Genomic DNA, 17,503 nt, shown 5'->3' on the forward strand with positions numbered 1-17,503 from the left:
ACAGACAGACAGAGAGAGGGGGGGAGAGGGAGGGAGAGAGAGAGAGAAAGAGAGAGAGGGAGAGAGAGAGAGACAGACAGACAGAGAGGGGGGGAGAGGGAGGGAGAGAGAGAGAGAGAGAGAGAGAGAAAGAGAGAGAGGGAGAGAGAGAGAGACAGACAGACAGAGAGGGAGGGAGGGAGGGAGAGAGAGAGAATGCAGTATGGCTTTGGGCTCTTTACTGGCGCTGCTCTGCCAGGCTGTAGCACTGAGATGGCCTGAAGACTCTGCAGTCAACTTCTTCTTGCACGAGGGACAAGGACAGGTGTGTGTGCTACGCTGACACAGCTGGGCACTGCAGCTGGATTTATGGACATCCACATGTGTTTGCCCAAGAACCTGACTCTTGGCTTTTAGGATTAGAGGTGCAATTTCCACACCCTGAAGGGTGCTTCAGAAGACAGAAAGGAGGCCAGCCTCTTGACTCAGTTCTGGACTTGACTCGTCCAGCTCAGTAGCAAGGCTGCAGTGAGTGGCAGATTAACGGGCAAGAAGGAACCTCTGATACAGACATAAAGGCCCACAGCTGAGGAGCAACGTGCTTGATGAAGAGCAGTTTGCAGTTTGAGAACCACAGACCACAGCTCCAGAGACCCAGCCAACTATCAGAATTGTGTACCGGAAAGAGGAGGGGCCAGAAGGAAGAGGTTAGGGAAATCTATGTGCACACGCTAGGGAAATCGTCTAAGCGACAGAAGCCTTCCAGCAATTGTGGAAGTGAACTGTTCAGAGCCTCTAGCCCAACTCACACTCACACCAATCGTCAACAGAGACAGTGATTGATGCCCAGTGACAGGTTTTTGCTTTTTTTATATTTATAAACAAAACCAACCTCCCCCCAGTAACTCCCCGAACAAACAAAAAACCAGATTAAATAAAATGTACAGTGAATACACCCAGCAAACATCTGTATGTGCAATTGAATACTGTGTCTGTTACTGTGGCACAAACCCCAAACAAACAATATACAGTGTTCTGGGGATGGGGTCCCAGGTTTTAACTCTGTGGGGTTTGGGGAGGCAAGAAGGGGAAGTGAGAGAATGGGGAAATCAATTTACTTTTCTTAATTCTGTCCATATAAATATATTCATGAAGACCAGAGAGGAGGGGAGACTGGGTGGTGAGGAAATGGGAGAAGAGGGGAGTGTGGGACCCTTTCAATTCTACTTGACCAAAAAATATGAAAGAAATTACTTCCATGGTAGGAGAAGATAAAAAAAATGGCAGAAGAGGATGGGAAGGAGGGAAACAGAAGGGGACCAAAGGGAAAAAAGGGACCCATGGCAAGGGAGTGGAAAGGAGTCCCATGCCGGTGTGAGAATCTGTCTGCTTCTCTCTTCAGCCATAAGGTGGTAGACTCCGGTCCAGTTCTGCCTCGGCCCACTCCTACTGTGCCAGCCCCTCCTCCCCCATTTACTGGGAGCTGGCTCGCTCCAGGATCCTCAGGTCGTAGTTCTTTTTGGCCACTCGAAGTTTGAAGCGACTCACAGAGTTGTTGAGGCGAAGGGAGGCGTTCTGGGCAGCCAAGGGGCTGGGGAACACGGCCACTATAGTGTACAAGGCAGCGAGGTCCGCGTGTCGGCCATTCTCAGCAGTCCCACTGTTGTCCCCACCACCTGCACCAGGCAGCCCCTGAGCATCCTTCAGCCACTGGATCTTGGCACCAGCCATGGCAAGCTGGGTGAAGAGTTTGTCTGCCTCTGTACGAGTGATTCCTTCAGGGAGGTCTGTCACCTCCAGCACCCTCCCCAGCACTGAGAGCGGAGGAAAGATGAAGCAGTGTGAGGCCCGGGCACTGACTGTACGTGGCCTGGCAGAGTCACTGACCTAGCCAGACAAGAAAAGTCCTGCCTCTCCCATTTAACTTCCCCACATCAGCCCAGCTTATCCTCATGGAGACTCTGGGGTGGGGGGTGTTGGAGCAGCTAGACAGACACAGACCCCTCCTCTCTCTAGCCCAGAGATACAAATAAGGACTGAGGATTAGAACTCCACTCCTTTACAGGGGGTGTACAGCTGTCAACAGCTGTAGAATGTGGAGTCCCAAAGACCTTGTATGCCTAGCATGGAAGGCCTGAGGAAGAAAGCTCCTCTCCCATGCTCTCCACCAACCCCAAATCTGGTCTAGGATGACCAAGGGAGATGTCCTAAATTAGGAAACTGCTTATCGAGAGGCATAGCCACTCCTGTCATCGTGCTATAACAAATGTCTATGATGGTCTACCTCAGGACCCTGGATGGCTTGCTCAGGGACAGATACTTCACTTCTCTACCTTTTGCCTGTTCATAAGCAAAGACAACTCCATTTTCCTCACTCCACACCAGCTTCCCCACTCCGCTGAGATGGCAATGAAGGGCATTTCTTTCCGGGGTCGGGAGTCCAGCTACTCACCGACATCTGCTGTCCCTAGGTCAGTGGAGGCGGATTTCAGTGCCTGTCTCTTGCCTCGGTTTCCGTGCTTCAATCCACTCTGTCCCTTTAACATCCAAGTGAATAACATTTACTGCCCTGTGTCCCAGTGTCTGCCCAAAGGCTAAGGAGCAGCACTCCACCCTGAGGGTCTGCCTCGCCATATAGTTAGGTTTCCCAGGGAGTGGCAACTGGACACAAAACCTCTCCCTCTCCCTCTCCCTCTCCCTCTCCCTCTCCCTCTCCCACTGACGTGGGAGTCATGAGCAAAGGAGTGGGTAAAACTCCTTTTTACTGTGCCCATCTGTGTTATCTTCTGTGTCCACTCCACTGGACACAGATAAAGCAGATGGCTCACAGACAGGAGACCACATGAGAAGGGGAGTCTCGTGGCCCTAAGACTGATAGTGACACTCTCACCTGGTGCACCGTGTAACTTGACTGGCCATGGAGCAAGGGAGGGCAGATGGACAGATTGTATTGTAATGGCTGACCCAACAGGGAATATCGCCCATCACCTAGGGGGAAGAACAGGTGTTTTAGAAGCTTGAGTTTTACAGTATGTCCATTATGAGACTTCAAGAGGCTTTGGAGATAAACAGCAACAATACATACTGCTCCTACCTTTTCTATAATGGGAGTATCCATGTAAGTAATTTGAGAGTTATACTATTGCCAGGTGGTGGTGATGGTGGCGCACACCTTTAATCCCAGCACTTGGGAGGCAGAGGCAAGTAGATTTCTGTGAGTTTAAGGCCAGACTGGTCTCAGAGCAAGTTATAGGACAGCCAGAGCTGTTACCCAGAGAAACCCTGTCTTGAAAAACCTAAAGTTGTACTCTTATGTGGTGGCACACACCTTTAATCCCACCACTCAGCAGAGGCAGGCAGATCTCTGTGGGTTCATGGTCAGTCTGGTCTACACTGACAGTTCTAGGACAGCCATAGCTACATAGTAAGTAAGATCCTGTCTCAGAACAACAAAATAAAACAAATTAAGGGCTGTGTCTCCTCTTAAATTCTTAGCAGGACTATCAGATCCCTTCACCTCAGTTCTGCCCACTACAGACGCTATGTAAATGGCCAGGGAAGAGTTAAGTGCAATGGTAAATGCCTATTATTCCAGCACTTGGGAGACGGGGGCCAGCCTGGCATAATGAGAGTTAGTCTCAAGAAGAGGAAAATGACTGAGGAAGAACCTTGAGCTTTATGAGTGTCCTTCCTCTCCTTTGTGGGTTTCTGACCCATGAAAGAGGCAATGCAGAGTAGTGGACAAGAGCACACACACTTAAGAGTCTGATGCCAGTCAGAAACATTGGCTCTGTAACTAGAAATGCAATGCTGGGGAGTTCCTCTCTGTTGGACAGCTCTCTGAACATGGCATGCAAAGCACTTGTAGCAATGTCTGGGATATACTAAGTATTGTGTGGGCTTACTATTAAAAAAGTCATTTGTTTTGGAGCATTTACAATTTTTTAAAGGTTTATTTATTTATTACATATACAGTGTTCTGCCTACATACCAGAGGAGGGCACCAGATTGCATTGTAGATGGTTGTGAGCCACCATGTGATTGCTGGGAATTGAACTCAGGACCTCTGGAAGAACAGTCAGTTCTCTTAACTTCTGAGCCATCTCTCCAGCCCACATTTACAATTTTTTAATTGTAAATTTACAAGACTATTTCCATCTTATGCATGCTTACCCCATTTTATGGATGAGAAAAATCAGGTCTACGTCTAAGTTTAAGTAACTTGTTCAACGTCACAAAGTTAGTTTTTCCTGGAATTCAAACCCAGATGTTTGAACTGAAATTCAGTGTTCACACTTTTCTTGGAGCTGGAGAGATGGCTCATAGTTAGGAGCATTTACTGTTCTTGCAGGGAACCTGGGCTGGTTCCCAGCACGCACATCATTTAAAAATGCCCCCCCCCCCCAGTGTTTCTCTGTGTAACTGACTACCCTGGCTGTCCTGGAACTCACGTTTCAGATCAGGCTGGCCTAAAGCTCACAGAGATCCTCCTGCCTCTACCTCCTGAGGCATGCCCAGCTAAAAAAAATCTTAATCAGACAAATCCCACACTGTTCTGACACAGCTCACACTCGCAGCTCTCTGGTCCAGACTGATGCTGGGCTGAGCTCTTCTGTTCAGTGCAAAGTTGAATGAACTTGTTCCTCTCTTTTTACCGTACTTGGTAGTAAACACCAAGTGTGTGCAGGGGACTGGAGCATGCGGGAGCAGCAGGGGGAGGCTGGAGTCCTCTGCCTCAGCAGGCATCAGACACAGTTGCAGCTCTACTCTCCCTCCCTGCTGCTATCTTCTAATCTCCCACCTTGGAATGGGATGTGAAGGCTGAGCTCCGCAGCAGCCCACCTTGATCTAAGTCCCTACCCTGTGCAGGACCCCCAGACCGGGGGAATGGCGTGAGGACAGGCAGGGGACCGAGTCCAGTGCAGACGTTGCTGAGGCTGGTGACAGGAGAAGGTGCTGGAGACTGGGTAGGAGATGTGACAGGGCTGCTGCCCATTTGTGCGTTGGCCTGTGAAAGAGAAGAGCACGTGTTATCCCACATAAACACATCCTTGGTGTGTTCCATGGCATACAACTCACCACTCTCAAGCAACAAGGAGTGAGTGTTATGAGAATTGCCCACATCACAGTGCTGCTCCAAATCACCCTTGTGTTCCTGGTTTGTGTTACTGTTTACTGTTCCTATCTCCAGCACTCCAGACCAAATGCAGGGCTTCCCCTGTGCTAGGCAAGCACTGAGCCACTCACCTGCCTGACCGCCACATTTGTATTTTTAGTACCCACTTTTGATAAACTATTTCCTTATTTTGTCTGTGCAGGAGGCACAGCTTAAAGACAACATTGGAGAAACCAGACTTATTAAACTTAAGCATATTTCTTTCTGGTCAGTTTGGAAGTCTGGAGTGGATGCTGTCTGACAACCTAGTGGCCCCTTGTAGTCTATGGAACCACCTTCCTGAATGCCCAGTGTCTATCTATCTAAGCACTGGTTAGGCCCTTGTCCTGCACCTTGTTTCTCAGTGACTAGAAGCCGTCCTTAGGAAAGAGATCCCGTCCTCCATCAACAGAACCTGTCCTCATACTCATCACAAACTCTTCCTCCTTAGGTCCTTGCCCCAAGCCATTCATCATCAGCCAACAGAACTCGTTCTTACTGCAAAGGTCATAGGTGCTCTGCTACTTTGCAGGGAGTTTCTCTGCAGCTACACCTAAAGCTCTGTTGTGATAACTGTCATTTGGAAATCTTTTTCCTAAGTTTTACTGTGGCTAAATATGTTAAAAAAAAACACACAAAACAAACAAACAAAAAAACCCTGAGGTCAAACTCCGGAAGTTTTGACCTAGCACTTGAAAAAGTGGTTCTGACTTGAGTTTCTTCACCTCACTTGGACTGTTCCCTTGCAGGCTGTAAGGCATGCAGGGGTCCCTGACATGTACATGTTTGTGTACGCACACATATATATGCACGTTTGTGGAGGCTAGAGGTCAATTTTGGGTGTTCTTTTTTTTTTTTTTCATAACAGGGTTTCTTTATATAGCCTTGACTGAAACTCACAGGGATCCATCTGCCTCTGCATCCTGCGTGCTGGGATGGGATTAAAGGCCTGTACCACCACTGCCCAGCTTGGGTACTATCTTTTAGATACCACAGAACCTTGTATTCGCTAGGCACGTGAGCTACTACTAAGCAATGTTCACCCCTGGATCCTCCATTTTAAATACACTCTAGGCAAGGTCTGATGTGTTCTATCTCCTCTCTGAGATAACTAGGTTCCTGGAAATAGGACACATTTTATTATCCTCATTCAGAGGCACTGTAAAAGAGGCTTTCTCCTGAGGGGAATCTGGGCCTTCCTCGCCAAGACAAGGGCTGGAGGACTTACCTGGGGGCCACCATCAGGATTGTACAGATCTCCAGGCTTCTGACCTCGCTGGTCCACATTGTAGTATTTGCAGTGACTCCATTGGACCATGGATGGATTTTGGGGAGCCTGGGGCCCATTAGGGACGTTTAGTTGCATGACCACAACACCTGGTCCAGAAGGTGACACTCCTGATTGGCATGAAAAAAGCAGTTGGAAATTCAAACTATTTGGAAGTACAATTATCTGTGAATAGAAACACCAGCAACAAACCTACCCACTTGTTTCAGGGCCGTTCTAACTGTGTCCTGTCAGAGATCTGAGACAGCTGCTGATCTGGCCTTGGACTCTCTCTCCCCAACCAGTGAAGTGTGAGTGGAAGAGATATGAGACCAGATGCCAATATTCTCCTGCCCTTCATCTGGTGAGGTATTTTGTTTCGACTGGCAGGAAAACTACTCCATTCTGTCAAACTTGAGTATTACCAAATACCCAGGTCAGATTCTAAAATGTCTGGGGCATAGGCCAGGGCTGCAGGTGTGTGCAGGTTTCCAGTAAGGATTACGGGTGAGCCAGCAAAGTCTAACTAACTTGGAGAAGATGAAAGCTCACAGCTTCACCAAGCCAGTTTACTAAGTACTTTTGGTCACCAGCTGGTGATGTAAGGGAACAGATCCAAGTAGAGGGCATAATTTGGCATGAGGTGCTAAGATATAACTGCACTGTAGGGGGAAAAAAAACTACTAGGAAGTTTAATCAACAGGCATTTATTGAACATTTGCTATGTGTTAGTCTTTACGTTGGACACTGAGTGCATAAGAAACAAGCCTGGGCGGTGGTGGCGAATGCCTTTAATCCTAGCACTCGGGACGCAGAGGCAGGCGGATCTCTGTGAGTTCGAGGCCAGGCTGGACCGACAGCCTCCAAAACAATACAGAGAAACCCTGTCTCGTAAAAACCAAAAAAAAAGAAAGAAAGAAAAAAAGAAACAAGCCTGAAAGAAACAAGCCTGGTCACTGTCCTCATGTTAGCAACTCAGACATTAAGCAAAGAGTGGAAAGCAGAGTCTGAGGTGCACTCTGGAAGGATACTTGGATGCTACCCTGGAGATGCTGGGAGAGGACCAGCACTTGTAGAGCTCACCTCGTACATGCACTGGATAATAGGGTGATGAAGGGGCTTTGGGTAGGAAAACCGAAACAGGAGGTTCTGAGTGAGAGTAGCCAGAAGGATAACGGTGGCAGAGTCAGAAGCTTCTGAAGGCTACACTAGCAGATTCCAGGGCTCTACTGACAATGTGGAGGAGGGAAAGGTCCAATCTTCCTTGTGGTAAAAAGGTAAAGAGTCAGGGGGTAGCAGCTTGATGGAAAGTCCCCACTGGGAGGAATAGGTAGGGCTCTGGTTCTACACAGGGGATTATTCAGTATGATAGTTTTCTTTGACCTTCCAGCTGTATTTTTGCTGGGATGAGCTGGCGTGTATGGTGGTGGAGAAATGGGATTACTGGGATTACCAGCTCAGAAGCTACAATGCTGCTCTTTTTACGGTCTGGTACTCAAGGCTGCCATTTCCACTATGATGGGAAATGCTATGGCCTCTGGGTACCAGCAATGATGGGAGGGGAGTGTTTGATCAGGTAGAATTGGTCATAGGAAAGTAAAAGGAAAGACAGGAGGTCCCAGAAAGCAGTTCAGGAGACACAGAAGCTATTTGATCCAATTCTCTGGCCAGTGTGTATATCCCAGCCTCTAGGGTTTATTAAATCAGAGAGCACAAATACTTAGTGCAATAGGCTTGTATCTTTCTATGTTCTGCACCAAAGGGGACAGGGTATTCATGATTTTCCCCATCTTATCAACTCTATGCACTCCAATACCCTTTACCAACAGCACTGCAACTGACCTCATTCAAACTCCTCATTGCGTCTCCAGCCCTGGGCTAGAGAGGTGGGGCGTGTGTCAGTGTGTGGTGAGAGCATAGGCAGGGTAGAAGAACCACCTAATACCAACACACAGACACATGGAGCTGCTGGGGCTCACGGCGAGGAAGAAGAAAAAGAGCAAAGTCCTTGTATTATTGTCTCTGCTTCTAGCAACAACAATGAAATAAAGCCAGGAGTCTTAGTTTGCAGTCTCTGCTCTGAACTCTCCACACTCAATCCTCCCTGCTGGCCTGGAGCACTGTTCTTTCACTGAACCGAGGACACCGAGCACTACTCAAGTGATGAGCTGGTTTTTATGCTTTTCTTCCTCGAGTCAAAAGCAGGTGGCATCTGTTAACTGCTGAACTGTCCCCACTTCTTAATGGACATGGCAAAAAAAAAAAAAATCCATTGCCCAGTGATAGTACCTTCTTATCACCAGGCTGGGGAAGGAGCTGGGCTGAGAGCGGTTGGAAGAGGGAAAAAGGGACCGAATAAGGAAATCAATTTCAGCTTGAGAGCTAAGGAAGGAGAGGGGACGTGTGAATGGCTTTTTAAGTGGCATCATTAACCCTGGGCAGAAAGGTCGATTGGGCAGAGCAAACCACATAAATACAAGCAGATGACGTTTATGTCTGGCAGAATTGGTTTTCGCTTTTTGTTTAGATTTTTTTTAGATCACTGAGAGAGAAAGCTGAAAACTGACAGGGTTTCTTCCTTACCACCCGGGACCAAATCTATGGAAAAGAAATTAAGCCAAAATTACAGGACAGAAATCAGTATCTTGGCTCCCCTTTTTTGGCAAGGGAGAGGGAGATCCTTCTGAAATGGAAGAGCACACTCAGCTTTGAAAACCCCTAGAAATGAGCCAGTGGGTGTGAGAGGCTATTTCTGTGTGCACTCCAGTGCCCACACTGCTGTGTCACTGTGAGTCCAGAGCCCATTTATCGGTACCACTGCTACTTCATGTCTGTGTGCATCTGCTCCACACAGGAATCCTGTACAAACCTCAGGGGACCTGAGAGTCTTGGTTTCAGTGGGAGACAAAGTGTTTCCTGGAGATACAGTCATATCTAGCATTACAGTGGCAGAATTAAGGTTCAGGCCTGGAGGTGAACTGGGCAACTACAAAAAGGTATTAATAAACCTCAACAGTTGTTCCAGGAACAGCCAATCCTAATCCCTGCCTTTATTTTTGGAAAAGTGACCATGTTGCTACACGAGAGGAGGGCTGGCTGACTGTCCTCTGAAGGTGAGAGGGTGGCTTTTGAGGACTATTCCTGTCCACTTAACAGGAACTGGAAAAGAAAGCAGAAGAAACACTTGTTTCTTTTTAAAATTTCCTTAACTCCCATGAGCAGGTATTAACAACTTTAAATATTAATTGTTGAGTGAACATCGTCTCCTAGCAATGGTAGGACAGAGGGCGCCACAATCTGGAAGGGTTTAGAATCAATCTAGAGAAGAAAGAAGCTACAACTGGGGAAACTCCAAAGCAGCAAGGAAAACAGGTGATGGAGATGGTTTCCTTATTTCCCTACTGGGGAGTCCAGACTCCTTCCTTCTTCACCTGAGCCTAGATGGCTGATGCTGCCATCTCAAGAACAAGAGATGCTTTAGTAGGTTTGGCACCATGTCAAGTGAGTAACACAAAATTATATACTTTTCTATTTCTTTGTTTTTGATCCAAAGACACTTTATATTTGAGTAACAGATACCAGAGACCAAAGAGATATACTGACATACTGTGAAGGTTGCCAACAACACACACACAAGCATACCCTCACGCACACACACACACAAGCACACCCTCACGCACACACACACACACCCTGGTCCTAACAAACAGGAAGGAGAGAAAATTCCCTGTGGTATCCAGCACCAACACAGTACACAGTAATTGTTGGAGCTGGTTTCTACAGTTTCCACTGAGAATTTCAGACAGTAAGAAACAGCTGGAGAATCCAATCAGGTAATTAAAGGGCATAAATTTAAGACCTTATATTTCAAGAGATCCATGTTTGGTCTGAATGACACCAGAGGTCACGTCACTTTGAAGGTGACATAGATCATGTCTTATGAGCAATAGTAATTCTGTAATTGCCCGAAAGGATCTAGCAGTGAGAGTGCAAAAAAACCTTACATGTGAAAACCTGCCAAATGTCTCATTCTCACCAGAAGAGGGCACACAGATGTTCCCAAGCAAAGGGGAATGGGGACGGCCTGAGGGTGAATTACAATTCAGAAATCCGGTCTTGAAAGAAGAAAGAAAGGAGAGAGATTCCTTTCCCAAAGCCCTGAAGTTCCTTTAGCTGCTCTGTGTGGAGGTGTCTGGGCGGGCTGAGAGGGAAGCAAACAAGGGCAATTACCCTTGGTATGCCGGAGGGCAGAAGGGGGACCTACAGCCGTGTAGCATAAAGTCCATTTAGTTTCTGGATAGAAAAGGATAGAGCACAAAGCCTCCTGGGAATCTGTTACTGAAGATGATGCCCATAGGGCACTAAGTTGAAAGGACCTATGTTGCAGTCCCAGGACTATGATGGCCTCTGGTAAGACATTCACCAGGCTCTTAGATTTCCTTATATACTGTGGTCAGAATAAGAACATCACAGTGTCTGGCAGTGGTGGTCCATGCCTTTAAGCCCAGCTCTGGTTCTACAGAGCGACTTCCAGGACAGTCAGGGCTAAACCTGCCTTGAAAAACCAAACCAAGACAAACAAACAAACAAACAAAATCACATGTATGTGGATACACACCAAAATCTGCTAAGCAGACCTATGATGTGTAAAAAGCATTCCTAAGAGAAAAAGCTGTCTAAAGGATGAGTGCATGACACGTAAGGAGTTTACACAGCAAGTGCACGGGTGAAACCTGCCCCCATACACATGCACTCAGACAGCCAGAGAACAAAGAACTCAGCATGTAGCTCAGACCCATCAGCTTTCTGTAGTACCTTCTGAGCATCAGGGTCGAGGCCTAAACGCCACACTCAGAGCAAGACTTAGCTTTGTGATGAGGTCACAGCTCACCTGTGAACCTCCACTGCAGTACAATGTAAGCCTTCAGTAGTATATGACCCTGCCGGAGCCCAAGCCCTCCCAGATGCCTTACCCTCTTACCTGAGTACTGCTGTGGTACCTGTGGTGGGCTGCAGGGAGAGGGAGACTGAGGCATCTGGTACTGCTCAGAGCCAGGAGGCTGCAGAAACCCCACAGAAGGGCTGGGAGATGAGAAGAAAGGAGAGTGAAGGGACAGGGGGAGAAACATGGTTGCTGGCAGACAGCTGCTGCTTCCCAGGCCTCCCCTGTGGGAAGTAGCAGCAGCTACAAGCCATTCCCAGACCAATTTGCCATGCAATTTCTAAAATCACTCATCAGTTCAAACCTAATTATATATATTTGTACTTGATCATCTTTCAATTAGGAAGCTGCTAATCAGTGCTAAATATGGGACGCTAGCAGCACATGCTCTTCTCAACAGTATGAGCATGAAACACATACACGTGTGTACACACAGGTTTTACAAACATGAGGTACTAAACAAGCTGGGGTTAGACCCACAGTGCTAGGAAGAAAGGGTAAAACAACTAAGGGGGAATGACTGAGGGTGCACATACAGTGGTAACACTTGGTGTCACCTAAATACAAACAGGAGAAAAAACAACATGGAGATACACACATAAAAAGACAGATAAACACAGACTGGAGCTAGACACACAGAAATACATACAATTCTACTTCAGCTGCATGTCTATTCAGCTGTGTGGCTTTGGTTAGGTTTGTTAAGATTCCCACTTGAATCTCATCTATTTAATTAATTAATAACTTTTTTTTTTTTTTTGGAAATAGGGTTTCACTGTGTCCTGGCTGTCCTGGGATGTTCTCTATAGACCAGCCTGGCCTGGAACTCACAGAAATCTGTTTGTGATCAGCTAGAGATGAGAGGCAAAGGCAGGGGGGCAGGGGAATCTCTGAGTTGGAGGCCAGTCTGGTCTACAGTGTGAGACCTTGTCTGGAAAAACCAAAGAACAAACAAAGAAACACAGAAAGAAAACAAAAAAGGTAGCAGACTAGATTATTTCTAAGATATCCCTTCTACTGCTATGATCTGTCCTTTCTCTACAGTAAGAAACAACTATGTAAGAATGCTGTAACATTGGTTCTTCTAATGATGACCAGTCCCTATCTCACAGCTGAGTCTGGCTGACTGAATAACAAGACTGGGGCCATTCTAATCTATGTCTGGGAAGCAAGCAGTTTCTGCTGCTAAACTCTCTATAAACACCAAACCCATGAGGAGGGAAGGAGAGGCTCCCTCCTCACACACTTCTGACCCTGGTTTTGGCAGGTAGTCCAGGCTGGCTTTCAAGCTGTGACCCTAATGCATTAGCCTCCCAAGTGCTGACTGCCTGTGTGTCACTGTGCCAGGACACTGGGGGTCCTAAGTCTTGGCTTTCTTACACCAGTGGAGACAAAGGGACAGTTGGCAGTTGCTGAAGGTCAGTGGGACATTTGTCCAGGCTCTCCAGCAGTCCTCACCTCGTACCGTTCTGCTGAGCTGGTGGGATCATGCTGTAGTACACAGGCACACCCCCTGCTGGGAGGCCTCCCTGCACAGACTGGCTGGCAGGGACCAGCACGGGCTGCTGGAAAGGCGGCTGGACCACATTCTGTGAGTCACTGCCCACCGGGACCTGGGTGAACAAGAGCATGAGTAGGGGTCAGCTTACTGAGCTCACCACGCAGGCTGCTCATCACCAGCCCAACACAAGTCCCTCCCCACTTTCAGGAGTCTCTTCTGGTACTCCTTCTCTGACCAAAGCAAACACTCAGAGCCACTGCAACTCTCCCTCCTTCACACACCACCTCAGACATCAGACACGAGGAGAGAGCGCAGATCTCCTGTGGACTATCTCCTGGGCACACTCCTTATGTGACTGTATGAAAAGCACAGTTTAAGGATTCTTCTCAACTCTCTGGGTTTGCTTTGAGAAGATTACATCCCTAGAAGTTCTAGGGGGAAAAGATGATGGATCTCAACCCTGAGAGGCTGTCCTTTTCAATTCACAAGGACTGGGTGACCTTTCCTAACACAGAGTACACCCACTTGGTATGAAGGCAGTGGAGTGTACTGAACCACGAGGCCTTGCATCTGGCCTCCCATGCTGCTCCTCTGGTTGCTGAGTAGACCCTGGTTCTGAGGCTGCTGGACCCCAAGCATGCCTTGGTACGCCGTCTGCTGCTGGCTAGGCATCATGGGCTGTAAACCTGAGGATGGGTAAGGTACACAAGCCGTCAGTGTAAGTGTTTAGGAGGTCACTCCACAACAGATCTAGCTGCCTTTCCTTATATACTCTTTCCTGGCCCCTTCTTTAGAAATCTAGTTGTTTCTCCTCCCCTCCTCCCCTGCTTAACTCCCCAGATGGGAAGGTCATATCTTCTTGGTCTGTTCTTCCCATGGGCACCACTGTCTCACACTAGCACTTCTACTTACCAGGCTGCTGAGATGGCTGAGGCAGCTGCTGACCACGCTGGGGGCTATAGGCCACCGGGTGAGAAAGAGGTCGATATTGCTGGTTGGAATTAGGATACTGTCCAGGGGGGTAGTAAGAAACCTGGATCTTTGGTCAGAGAAAATAGATGTGAGAGGTCTCTTTAATCCAGCCATAGTATCTGCAAATCACTATATGCCTCAGGACTGATAACCAGAAATTTGTAAATGCAGGTATTTTGGGTTCACAATTACAGGGTAACTATACAAGTTTGAAATAAATCAAGTTTTGTGTTGTACAGAAAGGAGATCTGGTAGAATGGTAACTGTCCAAGTGTACAACAGGGTTAGCATTCTTTCTGGTCTGTCTAAATCAGAAAAAGAAAGGACTGTAATACTGGACAAACTGAAGTAGTGACCAAAAGCTCGGGAAAGGGGCTGTTTACCTGTTGAGGGGGCTGCATGTAGCCTTGGGGTGGTAGGACTTGCTGAGTAGGTGGGGCATGGCTAGAGGTGGAATAGTTGGAAGTAGGGAGGGGCTGTCCTGCAGAAGCCATGATAAAGCCAGCTTGCTGAGGATGCTGGGAAATAAGTGGGGGCTGGAACAGAGCTGAGGATGGGTCAGCTGCTTCCGTAGAACCTTGGCGGCTAAGGCTCATTTGTCCAAAAGGGTTGCTGAGGTCATCTGCCTGTTGAGAGAGCAGGGGACTTAAGTACTGAAGCGGTGTCAAACCTCAATCATTTGGTTTCAATACAGAAAACAGACAAGCTGGATGTGGTTGCACATGCTTGTAATCTCAGCATTTGGGAGTCGGAGGTTGGAGGCTCATCAGTTCAAGATTAGCTTCAGCTACATACTAAGTTCTAGGCTAACCTCGGCTATACAGGCCTTGTCTCAAATATATTAGTAACTAAAATGGAGAACAGAAAGACAGAAATTGCATTGTTCTACAGCAGTGGTTCTCAACCTTCCTAACACTGTGACCCTTTAATACAGTTCCTCATGTGGTGGTGACCCCCAACCATATAATTATTTCATTGCTGCTTCATAACTGTAATTTGCTACTGTTATGAATCATAATGTAAATATCTGTGTTTTCTGATGGTCTTCTGTGAAAGGGTCGATGGACCCATTTGGGACAGTCCTGCTTCTGTGTCCCGAGGAGTGACAGTTTTAAGCCTAAGTTCAGAAGCAGCTGTCTCTACAGAATGGTGACAAGGGCTTCCCTGATTACAACTGTCATTAAGGATATTTCTCAGGAGATGGGGCACAGGGCACAGCTTCTACCTACCTATAGGACTACAGGACAAACACAAGAATCTTTGTTTCCTGTACACTCATGCTTCTGCCTTGCTATAAGCCCTGTCTTTACAGAAGCATCTGAAACACCTGCACAGACTATGGGCGGGAAGGCTCCTGTGCCTCCACAGCTGATCACCAACTGCTGGGCTCACACCTGCTGCTTGCCTCTGTGCTCCCTTCTGAGGTTATTCCCACCTTGGTTCTCTGACACTAGCCTGGAGTTCTCCTGCCCTTCAGAAACCACTTCCAATTCTCACCTCCGAAAGGAGGCAGGGAGGGAGGCTCAACCAGAGTAGACTGATGGGCGGTGCTGTAATTGCCTTTCTCCCAGCCGTCTTCCCTATGCACAAGTGATGGTGCGCCGTCTCTCACTTGCATGTGGCAGGTTAGTTTCTTAGCTCTCTGGTCTGTTTTACTCTCTGAACAGTAATTCACATACAAACACACATGCACACATAGAGTAGTTCTTTTGTAAAAGACTGGAAACCAAAAGAAAATGTTGCCGTCTTGTTTCATTCAATTTTCAGGGAACTGTTGCTACCTTATTGGTCAGGAATAGATGACAAGAGCCTAGACTGCAGATTAATTTGAGGACCATATTGCAGCGGTTTCAGAATGGAGGTAGAGGTAGGGAGAAAAGGGGTCTAGTGAAAAAGCAGAGGTGTAATCCACATAAGTAGAAAAGGTAAGGGCTCAGCAGCACCACTGAGTTATCAACTACAAGGCAAATCAGACTTGCAGAGGGTTTGTATTGAGGATGCAAGCAATTTATTTGATTTTTGAGACAGGGTATTTCTCTAGCCCAGGCTGGACTAGAATTCACTATGTAGCCTAGGCCAGCCTTGCACTCAGGGAAATCTTTCTGTCTTATCATCTTAAGTGCTGAGACTGAAGGTGTGTGTACTACATTCACTTACAAACAATATAGATGGTGTGCACTGTGCATCTGACACAGTGAGATGGGTAAGATTCAACCTCTCAACAACAGCTACCTGAGAAGTCTGCAATGAAAGGAAATCAGAGAGAACAACTCTGTATAGAACAAAGTGGGAACAAATAAACTGAAGGATACATGTAACAGAGACGAGGGACTAGATTGGTTACACTGCTCCCTGACACTCAGAGGAGTTCAGCATCCCCGTCATACATTCACTTATCTTTTGGTATACTGTGATGAGGCCATCAGGTTAGAATTCAGTTCAGCCTGCGCTGGTTCCTCAAGAAACAGCTTTCAGCATCTCTTCCAAAAGCACAACATACTTTCAAGACCACCAAAGAATGATCCAGACACCCCACAGATACAAGACAAGGGGGAGTGGAGTTTATACCATGTTGTACTGCTGGGGCGGAGAGACTGGCAGAAGGACCTGGGGACAGGAGCTTGGAGAGAACGGAGCAGGCTGCGGAGAGGGCTGTGGCCAGCACAGAGGCATGTGGAAAGGAAGAGAAAAGGGTGAGGGAGAGGCAGAGGGAAAGGGGAGGAACAGCAAGGTTAATCATAGAAGACAATCATAAGAAGCACACGACCACCAAGCCTGGGATAGCCTGTGGCCTTCGCATCTCTCGCCTAACAGAAAAGGTCCAGTGTGCTCTCGGCCCCGTTAGCCACTCTAACTGTACAGCTCTTGGAGTAATCTCAGGACTCTCAGGGCCAAGGTCTACGACCTGATTCCAAGCAAAACTTTCCTGAATGCCCACTTGAGGGATTCCTGTGCACACACTGCACTACTTTTGTAAGAAGGGTCATCCAAGGGCAGTTCTCCTGGAGGAAGTGCTCATCCTCAATTACATCTTCCTCTACAGTGAAGAAAAGAAATAAACACCCAGTAGATCCCAGATCCCAGCTACCTCTTGATCCTTCTGGCAGTGAGGGCAGTATGAAAAAATGCCCTTATGAACAAATAGGATAAAATATAACCACATTAGCTGTGGTTTCTATCCCTCAATCCCTTCACTAGCCTCAGGCAGGAGACTCTGTTTATCGACAACATGCAGTGTTTTAACTCAACTAATTATATTTTCCTCATTTGGGTTATCTCATCAATTATTCAGTCACAGTCACTGGTGGAGGAGGGAGCAAAGGTAAGGAAAAAGAGGGAAATAACATTTACAAACTGTGTTACAACAGCCTTAAAAAGTACCTAGAGACATGACATCTTGTAATTCCAACAGAAAAAATAAGGGTCTGCCTGCCTGGCAGTGCAGGGCTCTAAGTGGAGTGTCTGCCTGGCAGTGCGGGGCTCTTGTTCAACCCTAGGCAACATCCCCACCTGCAAAAATCAGGCTCAGAGTAATCGAATGTCTCACCTAAATGACAGAACATGGCTTGAAACCCCAGTTCTTTTTTTTTTTTTTTCCTGACAGTTTTTCTGTGTAGCTCTGGCTGCAGTGGAACTCACAGAGATCCACCTGCCTCTACTTCCCAAGTGCTGGGATCAAGGTGTGTA

General features: G+C 47.4%; 1 protein-coding gene across 11 annotated transcripts in view; it reads right to left on the reverse strand.

The window, feature by feature from the left end:
• Positions 1-832: 832 nt before the first annotated feature.
• Positions 833-17,503, reverse strand: part of R3hdm2 (R3H domain containing 2) — a 103,475-nt gene continuing 86,804 nt past the window's right edge. For 7 of the 11 annotated variants that reach the window (XM_040754745.1, XM_040754743.1, XM_040754741.1 and 4 more), the window contains 11 exons: positions 16,385-16,468; positions 14,200-14,442; positions 13,757-13,883; positions 13,370-13,530; positions 12,802-12,956; positions 11,383-11,483; positions 6,363-6,532; positions 4,840-4,987; positions 2,870-2,967; positions 2,432-2,516; positions 833-1,793 (listed from right to left, as the gene is read on the reverse strand). In XM_040754745.1, coding sequence (XP_040610679.1) covers positions 1,453-1,793; positions 2,432-2,516; positions 2,870-2,967; positions 4,840-4,987; positions 6,363-6,532; positions 11,383-11,483; positions 12,802-12,956; positions 13,370-13,530; positions 13,757-13,883; positions 14,200-14,442; positions 16,385-16,468 — 1,713 coding nt within the window. In that variant the 3' untranslated portion in view covers positions 833-1,452. The remainder of the gene's footprint in view (positions 1,794-2,431; positions 2,517-2,869; positions 2,968-4,839; positions 4,988-6,362; positions 6,533-11,382; positions 11,484-12,801; positions 12,957-13,369; positions 13,531-13,756; positions 13,884-14,199; positions 14,443-16,384; positions 16,469-17,503) is intronic. The other 4 variants (XM_040754748.1, XM_040754747.1, XM_040754744.1 and 1 more) reach the window with 1 other exon arrangement.

The sequence above is a fragment of the Mesocricetus auratus genome, unplaced genomic scaffold (genome assembly GCF_017639785.1).
Source record: "Mesocricetus auratus isolate SY011 unplaced genomic scaffold, BCM_Maur_2.0 Super-Scaffold_100011, whole genome shotgun sequence".
NCBI lineage: Eukaryota > Metazoa > Chordata > Mammalia > Rodentia > Cricetidae > Mesocricetus > Mesocricetus auratus.